This window comes from Gymnoscopelus braueri (assembly GCF_963280865.1).
Source record: "Gymnoscopelus braueri genome assembly, chromosome: 11".
NCBI classification, from domain to species: Eukaryota; Metazoa; Chordata; class Actinopteri; order Myctophiformes; family Myctophidae; genus Gymnoscopelus; species Gymnoscopelus braueri.
This window is the reverse complement of record NC_137613.1, coordinates 29,111,496-29,124,650: the sequence shown is the minus strand read 5'-3', so window position 1 is coordinate 29,124,650 and position 13,155 is coordinate 29,111,496. Positions and strand designations below refer to the sequence as shown.

Here is a 13,155-nt window from a genome sequence, read left to right as displayed (position 1 = left end):
AGCTGCAAACCATAACTTCTATGTCCTACTAAGGATCCAAACTCTGGTCTCCCTGAGAGACCTAATTTCTAACGCTCTTGAAGATGGAATTCTTGGCCCGGGGAGATGTTGCACTTATGAGCTTCCGGCAGTACGACCTGTCAACCAGGTGTCCTACCTGATAGCAGGGTCTACATTTCTCAACTGAAGAGTAGAGAGATCACATCCAACTAGAGACGTACAAATAAAATGTTTTCCTTCCAGACACCCATAACTTGCGTATTGCGCACAGATCAGTGTGTAATTTAAACACATCTCGGACAGTGGTCCTCAAAGTGGGGTCCAAATGGACCCTTACAGGTCTGTAAATCATGTGATAATTAGGTGGTATCGGAATGGCATAGACTGGCATACTCGCCGATACCAATACCAGCATTTTAGGCAGTATCGTGCAGCTTTTCCGATGCTGGTATCGGTATTGGAACAACTCTACCTCCAACCACTACAAATGTGATAGTCGTATATTGTATTAACATACTCTACCATACCGATTAAATACAACAATGTTTTATTCATTAAGATAAGTTCCGGACTGCAACTTTAAGTAATTAAGAACATACAGCTCACACAGGAATATGTAAGGCTTTGAAATGTTCTGTGCATGTACAAATATACAATGTGTGTGTGTGTGTGTATGATAATAGCATACACTGTACGATAACTGCCTGGAAACAAGCATGTCATAAAGATACAGTATATTTGCGCTAAGTGTCACTCACCTACTGTACAGCCAACCATAAACCATGCACGTGACCCAGAGGTATAACTCTTAAACTAATAAAACGACATACTAGTCTGTGCAATAAAACACAGTACTGTGTACTGTAGCTTCCCATCAGGCATAGATTCCATCCATACGTCATATATACTGTGCTTTTTCAGGCTACTGTGTGCCCGCGCCAATGCCAATATGAGAACATTAATGTCTCAAAAGCACCCTCCTCCCCCCACCCCTCCGTAGCACAAAATAGCTTCACAAACTGCTGCGCTAGACCGCAGCTGTGGAACGGAAAACGCCGTACAAACATTGAAGCGACAGGCTTTTGGCTAACGTATAGCTACCAATCAGTAAAATATGCATGATTTAAGGTGCGTATGAAGACGGCTTTATGCTAAAAATGTCAATGAACCCTGTTCAAAATGAATATAGACTGTCTCAACCCCTGAGGCCTGACGCTGCACTGTGCCAGTTGTGTGCAAAACACTCACACACCTCTAGCTTTTATGAGGCTAACACTTTTGCTGCATAGGATCTTAACCACTTACACTCTATGTAAATACCTAAAATAGTCTAACTACAAGCTCACAACGCGTCACGATGTGAGCTTGTTATTTTTTACATTTTTAAAGGAAATTTGGAAATGTTTGAAATATTTTGAAAAATTCTGAAGAGCAGTGGCTCTGGAAGAGAGAGGGTTTTTTAGTGCATCAGTGTGCATTTATGTCTGCAAAGCCCATGGGTGTGTGTGTGTGTGTGTGTGTGTGTGTGTGTGTGTGTGTGTGTGTGTGTGTGTGTGTGTGTGTGTGTGTGTGTGTGTGTGTGTGTGTGTGTGTGTGTGTGTGTGTGTGTGTGTCTGTGTGTCTGTGTGTCTGTGTGTGAAATGGATAGAATTGCAGGTCTCTTGCTCAGTGAGAAATGAGAGAGAAGTCCTGGCGGTTTAAAAAGTGAGCTAAGCAAGAAGCTGTGCCCAATAAAAGCTGTTTAATTTAGCTATGTCAACATTGTACGTGGCTGAGATCCAGAGAGAGAGAGAGAGAGAGAGATGGGGGGAGGGAGTGACAAAGAGAGATGTGAGTGAGATTTAGAGATGGGCAAGAGAGAGAGGAAGAGATCGAGACATGGGGAAGAAAGAAAAATATTGGAAGAGATAGATGGGGGGGGGATATGGGAGGGAGAAAGAGCCCTTTAATTCTCTTAACCTTTCATCTGACTTTCTGTCTTCCCATTTCTTTTCTTAAACATTTGCCTCCTTTCTGTGTTGTCTTCTCTCTCCTGGCTTTGCTCCCCTCGTCTCGCTCTCTCTCACCACCCCTCCTCCCTCCTTCTCCTCAGGAGCTTGTATAACTCTGTTCCAGTAGGCGACTGGCCCACACAGCGTATTAAAGTGTCACATTTGACACCAATCCTAATACCACAGAATGTTCTGTGTGCGAGTATGCATGTGTACGAGAGCCAGGCCAGCACAGCACAAACCCTCTTTCAAAACTGAATCAATGCTGAATAAATGGCCCCAACCAGGCCAGCTATATCACTCACACTCTGTGCACATTGTGCGTGTGTGTGATATAGAGAGTGCCTATGTGTTAAAGTTATCTGTAACTCTCTCATCTATATAGTCCACTACAAAGAATATCTCCTTATTTCGGTCTTATCTATTTATGTACAGAAGCATATCACTGTGTGAGCGGCTAGCTGCAGGAGACAGGAAGTAATGCTGGTCGTGTGCACGTGATACACCTGATCGCACTCAAAGCCCTTGCACTGCATGCTGCGTATAGTGCTCTGTGTGTGTGTGTGTGTGTGTGTGTGTGTGTGTGTGTGTGTGTGTGTGTGTGTGTGTGTGTGTGTGTGTGTGTGTGTGTGTGTGTGTGTGTGTGTACACTGACTGCCTCTGTGACCAACACAAAAGCAGTGCACCGGGTTCTCCAAGGTTCACCGCTCAGGAATCTCTCTCGCTCTCGTCACGGAGCGAGCGATGAAAGAGCTGAGCAAACCGTTCACCTTTTGAACCTTTCTAGCGATCCTACCGACTGTGGGAGAGGAACGAGGGAGCTGAGTGTGGAAACCTCAGCTCCCGTCCTCATTTCATGGGGGAACGCCTGGCCGGAAGGATCAGGTGTCACCGAGGCTACGGTGTGTGTGTGTGTGTGTGTGTGTGTGTGTGTGTGTGTGTGTGTGTGTGTGTGTGTGTGTGTGTGTGTGTGTGTGTGTGTGTGTGTGTGTGTGTGTGTGTGTGTGTGTGTGTGTGTGTGTGTGTGTGTGTGTGTGTAGTGGAACTTATTCTGCTGACTAGACTCGGAATTAAAAAGCTGTCTCAGATGCTGTTTATAGAAGTGCAGGTCTGAGAACAGAAGATGGATAGAGCCTGACGAACGAACGCATTCCTCAGCTATTCACAGGATGTCAGATCAGCCTTTAGACATAAGGACGGCATTATGGGACAGACTACTCTCCAAATACTGGATAGACTTAAATACTTACAACTTAAGCCTGATTTATATTTCATTGCACGACAGTGTTGCACACCAAACATTGCTGATCTACAAGCCCAACACCGTCGTACAAGATAATAAATTAAGTATTACACAGAATGTATTCACCAATCTAACTCATTGTTACATTTGTGGTGTGTGTGGGTGTAATTAAGTTAAAAGAACACTTCACCCTCAAAATGACCTTGAAGTCATGAAGAATTTGTTTTTAATCGCATTCAATCACGGTGAATGAAGAATCCAAAACGAAAAAACTACTTGATGAATTGAAGAAATTAGGGGTACAAAACCAACATCAGAAAAACTATAGCAAAAATCTGTTTATAAACTCCAACACAACTCTCACATAGTGTAAACCAAGTGTCATGTATCCAGTCGTACCCTCGTAAAATGTGGTGCTTTTTAAGTACTGAGTTTACAAATGGATACATGACACATGGATTATACTGTGAGAGTTGATATAGTTTTGCCGTACTTAATCTTGGACCCGTAGTCTTTTAATTCTTCATTCACTGCAAAGCAATGTGACCAAAACAACATTTCTCCATGGATTCAAAGCATCTCGGGTTGAGTAATTGATAGAAAAAAATAAGTTATTCTTTATTGATCCTTGTGGTGGAAATCCATCCTCTTTGACCCATCCTAACTATTAGGAGCAGTGGGGAACTGCAACGTCATCCATAGAAAAATAGAAAGGGTCTGGTTCAAAAAAAGTGTAGCGAAAGGTGCTCTTTGGTAGGGGACTGAAAAAGTTGGTAGGGGACTGTTGCTAGGGGAAAACGTCCCCTACCAACAAAGGAAAAACAAACAAAAGGAAAAAAAACAAGGCAATCTTCTGGTGAAAAAAAGTTAAAAAGCCTTTGATGATGTGGCCATTTCATAATTTAATTTGTTAAAAACTGGGATAACAGACACGTAGCGGCCCGCACAGCCTTCTTTAAGGTTTTTCTTTTTGGCGTAATACATCCTGCTTTCCATGGCTCACTAGAAAGAGGCTAATTGAGGCACTGTTACTCTCTGCTTTGGACTATGAGGACATTAAATGCAGAAATGCATCAACTAACACACTTAAAAACTTGGACTCAGTTTATCACTCTGCCCTCAGATTCATAACAGGCGACAGCTATAACACCCATCACTGCATACAGTATAATAAGGTTGGTTGGCCCTCCCTTGCGACTAGGAGAGATCAGCATTGGTTTTTATTTATTCAAGTTTTAATTGGGAGTTTACCCTCTTATTTAAATTCTCATTTAGGAGTGGAAAACTAGTGCCTATCATACGTGCTCTCAGGACTGTTTGATGCTTAAGATTCGGCGTGTCTCCAATGAGTTTGGAAAGTCTGCTTTCAAGTGTTGTGCCCCGCATACTTGGAACACCTTACAGGGTTTGCTTAAAGGGATATTTCACTTTAAAAAACAATTGGGTCATTTTATCGTCTACTCAAGACTTTTGGGAGCACCCCGGAACGTTTTTTAGTTGCTTGATTCAGTATTTACATATTTGATATGAATTTTATCAGACACACCCCCTTCCTATACAAACCCATTGTAACTTCAATCTTCCATTTTAAACATGTTAGATTCATCGGAAACACCCGTCCTTGGTTCTGGTGACTGATATTGTCCTTCGTCCTACGTGAGGCCCTACAATTACTGTTTTCATTTATTTTTAATAATTTTTTGGAAAATTAAAAAAATAAAATATAATAAAAAGATTAAATAAAATAAAATACAAAAATATCCCTTTAAGTACAGCTCTCTTGTTCTCGTCGCTTTCAGTCGGATATATCAACTTTGGTCAATCTAAATTGTACCTGTTTTAACACATTGAGTACCAGAGGTTTTTAAAACAGGGTACAGCCAGTGCCAGCATTTTTAACAATTTTTGTACCTTTTTCAAGTAGTCACAAAATATTTTCCGTGATCACCGTCCTCACGGTGATCCCCTCATTACACACAGGGGGTCTCGTAGAATCGGAAAAAAAGAAAGAAAAAAAAAACGTTCTGTAATCCGTTCCATAGTTGCAGCCAGCTGAAAATAGTCAAAAATACATAGTAAGAAAAAAAGGTACACAGGAGCCGAGATACAGGCTTTTAAAGTAATAAGTTAACCAGGAAGTGGATAGGAGTCTAAATCTGCGAAAAATGATATCTCCTGGTGCTGTGAAGGAAAAAATGTTTTTCTAAAATTGAAATTGAAATTGAAATGATGAAGGCCGTTTTTGGCACTCAATGTGTGAATTTTCATTTAATCATGTTATTTTATTTATTCTTTATTTTTCTTTTCATATTTTTTCTCTCGACTTGTAATCTCGGCACTGCTGGAAAAGAGGGTCTCAGCCCTCAGTGCGTTTCCCAAGAATTAAATAAATGTTGAAATTAAATGAAATATGAACGTCATCCATATTGGACACACTTTTATGTGTGTGTATGTGCATTTATCAGAGGTTTATGTACTGTATGTATATATGTATGTATGTATGCCCACCACCACTAAATGTGATGTGCGTAAGGCACATGTGGACAGCTGTTGCAGTACACGCTTAAACACCTTGTTAGGGCTTAGAAAACCAAATGCTAATTGGGGTGGAAGTGCTGTAGTCCCATGTGACTCGTCCCGTGTCTGCTGTGGAAAGCAGACTGGAAAGCACACTTGAGCGATTTGCAGGGATTGTTCGGCCCACTTGACTTTGTCTGCCTCATTCTTCCATCTATTCTTCTGTCCTTGTCATTCTCCAAAGATGGATGCTTGTCGTCATGCCGTGTCTGTTTCTTTCCGTCTCTATGGCTACAGTACCTCCTTTCTCACCTAACGTCCACGAGGAAGCGAGTGAGTGATCAGGATAGAGTGAAGTAAGGGAGTAAAGAAAGAAAGAATGAAGAGGAGAGGAAAATTAAAGGAGAGGAAAGGACAGCAAAAGAAGACTGCGTCCTCACCGTGTCCATTGAGGGGGTGTCGTGGGGGAGGTTTGCCCTTGCGGGGGGTGGAGTGGCAGGAGGATGAAGATGCTGTGATCTGGCTGCTGCTGCTTCCTCCGCTGTGGAGGAGGTGAGCACCTCCCCCTCCCTGCACCTCCGCCTCCTCCTGCTCACCGTCCTCAGCCAGGTCCTCCTCCTCCTGGGAGCTGCCGAAGTAGGCCATGTTACTGGGCAGGGCTGAAGAACCTGGAGGGAGGGGGAGAGAGAGAGAGAGAGAGAGACAAGTTATCCTCTATTAAGAGGGAAGCATTATTCTCCTAATCCTTTAAAGCAGCTGTAGAGCCAGACGGATGTAGGAGGAACATGTTATTATATTAATATGCCATTATATATATGTCATTTTTCATTCATGATAGTGCAGGGCTTATTCATCAATGCCAACATGACACGGGTGAAATACGATGTAAAAATAGAACCGTCTCCAGGACTCCAGGTGATGATGGTGATACTGATTGAATTTCATCACTTATTAACCCAGCTGGTGGCCTATTGACTCTTTGGACAGAGAGAATTAAAAAGAAAAAGTCTACTGTAAATGCACACCTGTGCAGATGCAGTACATGCATGCACACAAAAATAGGAAGCAAAGAATGTGTCACTTTAAAGGCCTTTTCCGCACCATTCACACAGTATACATAATAAATACAGAAAGGGCCAAAAATGTTTTAAATTGTTTTTTGGCCAAGTCTACACCTGCAACCACACGTAACTTCCACTTTATTCTTCTTATTCCTCGTCTTTGTATTGGTATTGTTTGTGTTGGAGCGCCTCAGTGCGGCTGCAGAGTTCATGTGCAACCTCTTCCAGAGAGAGATAGAGACACTAGAAACTCTGCTGGAGACAAAACAAACTGTGTAGACTTGGCCCTTAGAAATAAAATGTATTTTGGCCCCAAAAAAAATAAAATAATAATAATAATTTTTTATTAGTCGACTGCCAGTCGACTATTGGCAATTAGTCGCCAATTAGAGTCGACTAAACAAATCCTTAGTCGGGGACAGGCCTAAATAATACTGATCTACTTGCCCCCGTGGGGGAAATTCGGTTTCAACTCAACCCAGTTGATCGCTGCCCACAGCGGGGCACAAAGCAGTTAGGGGTTAAGTGTCTTGCTCAAGGACACTTTGACCAGTCATATTCGACACAGATCGGCTAATTCCGCCATGCAACGGCGGCGAACGTCAAAATCTGGTTTAATGTTTCAGCCCTTTCGCGGTGCGTGGCGGACACAACACACAACCCCATTCCACGATTTCCAGCAGAGTGGCCCGATGTTGACAGTTGTAATTGAGATACAGCCCATAAAATGTGCCGTTTCGTGACAGAAGGGCTTTAAGAAGCCACGGGTTCTGTCTGCCTCTCTGCAAAGATAATCCCAACTTCAAATCTGTCACTTTCATTCTTCCAAACGGGATTACAGTCAATCTTCCTCTGCAGCTGAGCAGAAAACTGCCTTACTTCACTCTCTCTCTTCAGCTATGCGTCTGTCTCTCTCTGTCATCACCCTATCTCTTCTCTTGTCATCACTGGAAAGTCTACTTCAGTATGTGCAGTGTGAGAGTGCGTAGTGTTTTTATGATGGGCAGCCAATAATGTAAACTCAGTTAAGTGCAGACATGTAAATACACACCCACAGTCCCACGCGCACACACAATCCCATAGGAGGTTTGTAAACCCCCAAAACTTTTCTTCAATCTCATAATGTTTCACTCATAAATCAGTGTGAAAACAGTTGGCTCTGAAAGACAAAGACGGACAGACAGACAGACAGACAGAGAGTGTGCAAAGTGCAGCGGGAGCCGGCAGGAACATGTTTGGATTGAAATATAAAACTATATACACAGATGCAGTAAATCATAACTCACCCGGGGAAGGTGTCCCCCGATCCCCTTCACTCGGCTGCATTATATTTGAGCAGGCCACAACAGAAACAACAGTGAAACCAGAGTCAACACTTTAGCGACATACCGATCTGTGCCACGACTCACGAGAGAAACCACACAGAAACTAGTCTGTGTTGTGTGTATAAAATCCTTACAGCTCATTAATTCACCGTTTAATGTAGTATATCTTCTGTGATTTTATTGTTACAGTCTTTAACCGTTCCGCAAGATAAAGAACCCCCTGCCCCTGTCATTGATGTACTCTCTCTCTGTGTTAACATACAGGATGCACAACTATAAGGCAATTTACCCACACTGCTCCCTTCATCATCAAAAAAGCATGAGTTTGTACCAGACAGATATATTGTGGGCCTGTGTGCATGAGTAATAGAGAGAGAGAGCGAGAGCAAGAGAGAGAGCCTACAGTAGATGAGACATTACTGTAGACTATACTTGGTACATACTAGAGATGCGCGGATAGGGTTTATCGTCACCCGAATCCGCATATACATGTTCATTATCCACCCGCCATCCAACCGCGGTTAATTATACCATCCTATTTCTAGATCCGCACCAACCGCATCAAATTATTATTATTTTCCTGACGTTAGTTTTCAACAATGTTACTCACCACTGTCTGTCGCGATGTAGTGACTGTATACAATCCATATCTATGGTAACGACAAGACGGAGCTTGAAGCTTCATTTATTTTACTTTCGCTTTCAACTTGCTTTGTTGCCATGTCTGCGTTTTATAAGCGGCTTTTGGGGTAATTTGGCGCTTGTTTTGGGCTTGTTTTCATAGACCTTGCTACTTATTTCTCTCGCAAAATATGGCAACACTGGCTGCAGCCGGTACAAGACCCCTTGCCGGTAACGTGCAGTAGGCGGCTAATTTGTGCCTGATGTAAAATGACGTAATATTAAAATACTACAAACGCACGCACGGCGAGATTTCGTGCTTTTTAAAAGCTATAATAGGCCTATAGATTGATATCATTAATGTAATTCCCAAATTTTTTCACCCGCGGTTTATCGAATATTAATTCAATATTATATTTGATTGACCCAAATCCACCCAAACTGCGGTTAACTGCGGCAACCGCGGCTAAAACCGCGATCCGCGCATCTCTAGTACACACACATACATAGATACATAAACAGCCCTCTGCAGCCTGTGACAGCTGTCATGGATGCTTGGATACTGCAGCTGACCATCTCTTCAGGCGATGGGCTGCAGACTAAGCTGTCCAGGAGATGGGATCTAAAAGGCTTCGCCCTTGTGGACTACAAAGGGATGATATACTGTAGTGCCAACGGAACATTCTGCTAGTATTTTAATTATGTAAACATTGCATTTTTTTATTGATTAATAGCCAGAAGTGTAACAAGCTATATGAGCCGTTATTTTTTACTAGTGATCCAGCTGTGTAACATGTCATAAGTAATAGACGTTGCGCCAGAATAATGCTTCAGTGAGCAAGGACGTTCCCATTTGTCAAATCAAACCCAATCAATTCCTCCATCCTCGCGTCCTTCCTCAGCGGAGGGTCTATAACGCAAGGCAATGATGCGAGTGAGGCAAAATAGAGAGAATCCGAATTTGGCTAAAAGTAAAATGCTACAATGTAAAATGTGTTCATTTAACTCTTGAGAGTGTAAAAATGTACTCTTAAGGGTTCATTTGGGTCTATGTTTACCATCAGTGCTAAATGAACACTGGGGATTTTACTGTGCACAGCAACAGCACAGCGTCAAACACCATTTTGTGCATTTGTTCATAATATATCTGGACTGGAGTTACTCGAGGACCAGGAGACAGTCCTGAGAATTATAGATAAACAAAGTGCTTCTTTTATGCGTTTTGACTTTTATGGTTTATGCCATACGTCATATGTAACTGTTGACTGTGACTTACTGTGTATGCGCACTGTGTACCGTGTTAGGGTAAAGCTCTCATGGTTTCGACTCAATAAGAATGTTTATGACTAGGAAACAGTGGATTTTATGAAATTATGAGGCTTTTATGAGTAAATCAATTGCAGGGCATTGGCAACTGCTGCAGGTTTTATTAGAATTCAATAGACACTATTAAAGGACATTACCGTGGAGAAATGCATGATCATATGTCTACTGTAATATTATTCTAGGCATTTCAGACTGAATATATAATGTCTAAATTCAGCTGACCTGTATTCAGCCACAAGGAGTGACTTAATGCTTAATAGGATGAAACTAGAATTGGTGAATCAAATTATTAACTTAAGAGGTGATGTTTTATATAATGTATAGACTGAGATTCTCTTAATCAAACTCGTGGTAGTCCTGAAAAAAGACAATATTATTTTATAATTGTGATTATTATTATCTTGTATTACTTTTTTATTATTCATTTTTTGAATCTGAAAAGGCTAAAATTTAGAAGCATAATGAATGGAACAAATCACAATACATCCGATCTATACTTAGTTGTGTCACGCATCGAAATGAGCAGATCTAGAAGCTCACAACGCATCGTGTTGCAGTGTGATGCGTTGTGGGCACTGAGAGCCAGCTAGCTCATCACTGGGAATGAAGTGGTCTATTCTGAGGCAGATATGGGTTGAACAATGGGACTGCCTTTGGTTACAGTTACAAGCATTCTGTCTACAATTAGAGGAGATATCTGAGCTATGTGACTCGCACGCACGCACGCACGCACGCACGCACGCACGCACGCACGCACGCACGCACGCACGCACGCACGCACGCACGCACAAGTTTCACTCTGACTGCACACTAAGTGTGTGTGTGTGCGCGTAAGCGTGTGCGTGCGTCCACTGTACACTTGATACTTGGATGATCCGCTGACTAAGCCTAGGCTTTCCCTGCTAACAATGGCGGTGACAGTGGCTCTACACTAAAACGTTAGCAGACATAGAAGTACCTCTTGTTGTAAAGTACATTGTTAGAACTGCTGCCTCCCACATTAAAACACATGATCCACTCTCACATGATATAGTGAGCAACACTCGGGTACAAATTATACTTTCCGCGCCTGCATAGCCACGAGGGTCCACTAGGGTCCGCGTGACACAAATTTCGTCCCCAGAATTTTGTGACTGCACATGCACTTCAAGAGATAAATGGATGCTCTGTTGAAGGAGAGGTTGAGTGAGGAGATCCGTCGCTACCCTCTTTAGTATATTAAGTTACAATAGAGGACTTGAGTTTACATTCGTTGGCAGAGATGTTAAATGGTAGACACGCCAAACAGCATAAAAACCTGAATTTAAAAGACTACTCAAAGCTTTGCTGAAGGAATTGTATGTTATACTGTATGTTCTGTGTCTGTCCCAGGTGACTCAGGTAAACACCACAATGCACTTTATAGCAAAGCACCAATTATTATGCATTTAACAAGCTTAGGCCTAGATCTGGGTGACAATCTCTCTCTCGCACACACACAAACACACACAAACACGGGGTCCCCCACACACAGCCTGGTACATACCTCATTCATCTTGGTGACAGAGCGAGAGTAACTCTCTCAGAACAAACAAACACACACGGGTTCAATCAGCTGCTAATGACTCGCTTCATTAGCTAAATAGCTGTAATTTACCGCCCTCAACCGGGGTCAGGAGGTCAATGGCTAGCAGACCTAAAGGGTACCCAGGGGCATCATGGGGGGTGTGCACGTGCATGTGAAGCGTTATGAAGAAACGTGTACACAGGGATGATATAAATTAAGGTTTACAGGCATTTGAAGAGAAAGAATATATATACGAAGATCGAGAGAAAAAGATGACAAGAACAGTGGTGTGCTTGTGTGTGTGTGTGCACACACACACACACATGTGTGTACGAGTGCCTGAGAGAGAGAGAAACAGGAGATTAAGTATACACTGTTTCAATAGGGGCGGGGGGGAGGTGAGAGAGAGAGAGAGAGAGGGGGGGACATACAGACAGACAGTCTGTGAGTGAGAGACAAGACAGACAGGACCCTAGTAGACAGACAAACAGACAAGACAGTCAGTCCCGTACTGGCCATTAGCGTCCTGTCTGCATGAGTGCTGCTGATACTTTTGGGGTAGAAGATTTACGATGGCGTCAATCGATGGGGGCGCCCTGCGGGATCCTCCCATCCCTGGCACAGAGACGCCAAGTCTGTCAGCTCTTCACACACGCACGCGTGCACACACACACACACACAGAAAATGCAACCCAGGCCTTCTCCCAAGATCTGCGACCGGGCTTCGGCCCAATCCCCCAATTCCACCAGCTTTTCATCCGCTTCACTCCCGACCGCAGACAAATCATAATTAGGTCTGAAAGAGTCTATTAGGATTGTCATTTTTAACGGGGCTCTGGGGGAAAACGTAATTACAAACCCTCCATTCTCCACCTAGCCCTCCTTTGTCCCCTTAACTGGAACTGAAACAATGAGGACAATTTAAACAGTCAATCAAGTGGGTTTTGCTGCCGTGGGGACATGGAGACATAGACACACACACGCGCTTGCTAGCAGGGAACATGGGGACATGCTTCTTTATTCTTGGGGGGGGGGGGGGGGGGGGTCACTCGAGTGACGAGTTGGACAAATGCAAAGCTCCGTGACGTGGGAAAAAGTGTGTCATCTGTAATTTACTACAACTACAGCTCTGCTAAAGTCTTCAACGGTCTTTAGAGACAGAGGAGAAAAGGAGAGAGAGAGTGAAAAATGGTCAGGGTGAGAGAGTGCATGAGCATAATGTGGATATGTGTGTGTGTGTGTGTGGGGGGGGGGGGCAGCAGTGAGATATCTTGAAAGAAGACGACAGAGGATTAGGGATTATGTCTCCGATTGTCATTGAAATCTCTGATTGTCGGTGAAATCATTAACCTAACATGGTCCTGTGTTCATCATAGAGCCAGACAAATAAAGGGGGCTACATGCTTACCGTCCAACTTCCGAACTAGTTCGGATAGGGTATTATAACAAAAAAATTACGTCAATAAGAACTTCTTATGGGTGATCTCAGAACTTTCAGTGGGAATTGAACCAGAAAATGTCGCAT

At 43.0% G+C, this 13,155-nt stretch overlaps 1 protein-coding gene across 2 annotated transcripts in view; it reads right to left on the bottom strand.

Annotated features, from left to right (window-relative positions):
* Positions 1–13,155, bottom strand: part of jarid2b (jumonji and AT-rich interaction domain containing 2b) — a 141,755-nt gene that overhangs the window by 27,059 nt on the left and 101,541 nt on the right. For both annotated transcript variants that reach the window (XR_013934070.1, XM_080442469.1), the window contains exon 5: positions 6,192–6,419. Coding sequence is in view for 1 of the 2 variants with exons in the window: in XM_080442469.1 (XP_080298595.1) it covers positions 6,192–6,419 (228 nt within the window). In the remaining variant the exon portion in view is untranslated. The remainder of the gene's footprint in view (positions 1–6,191; positions 6,420–13,155) is intronic.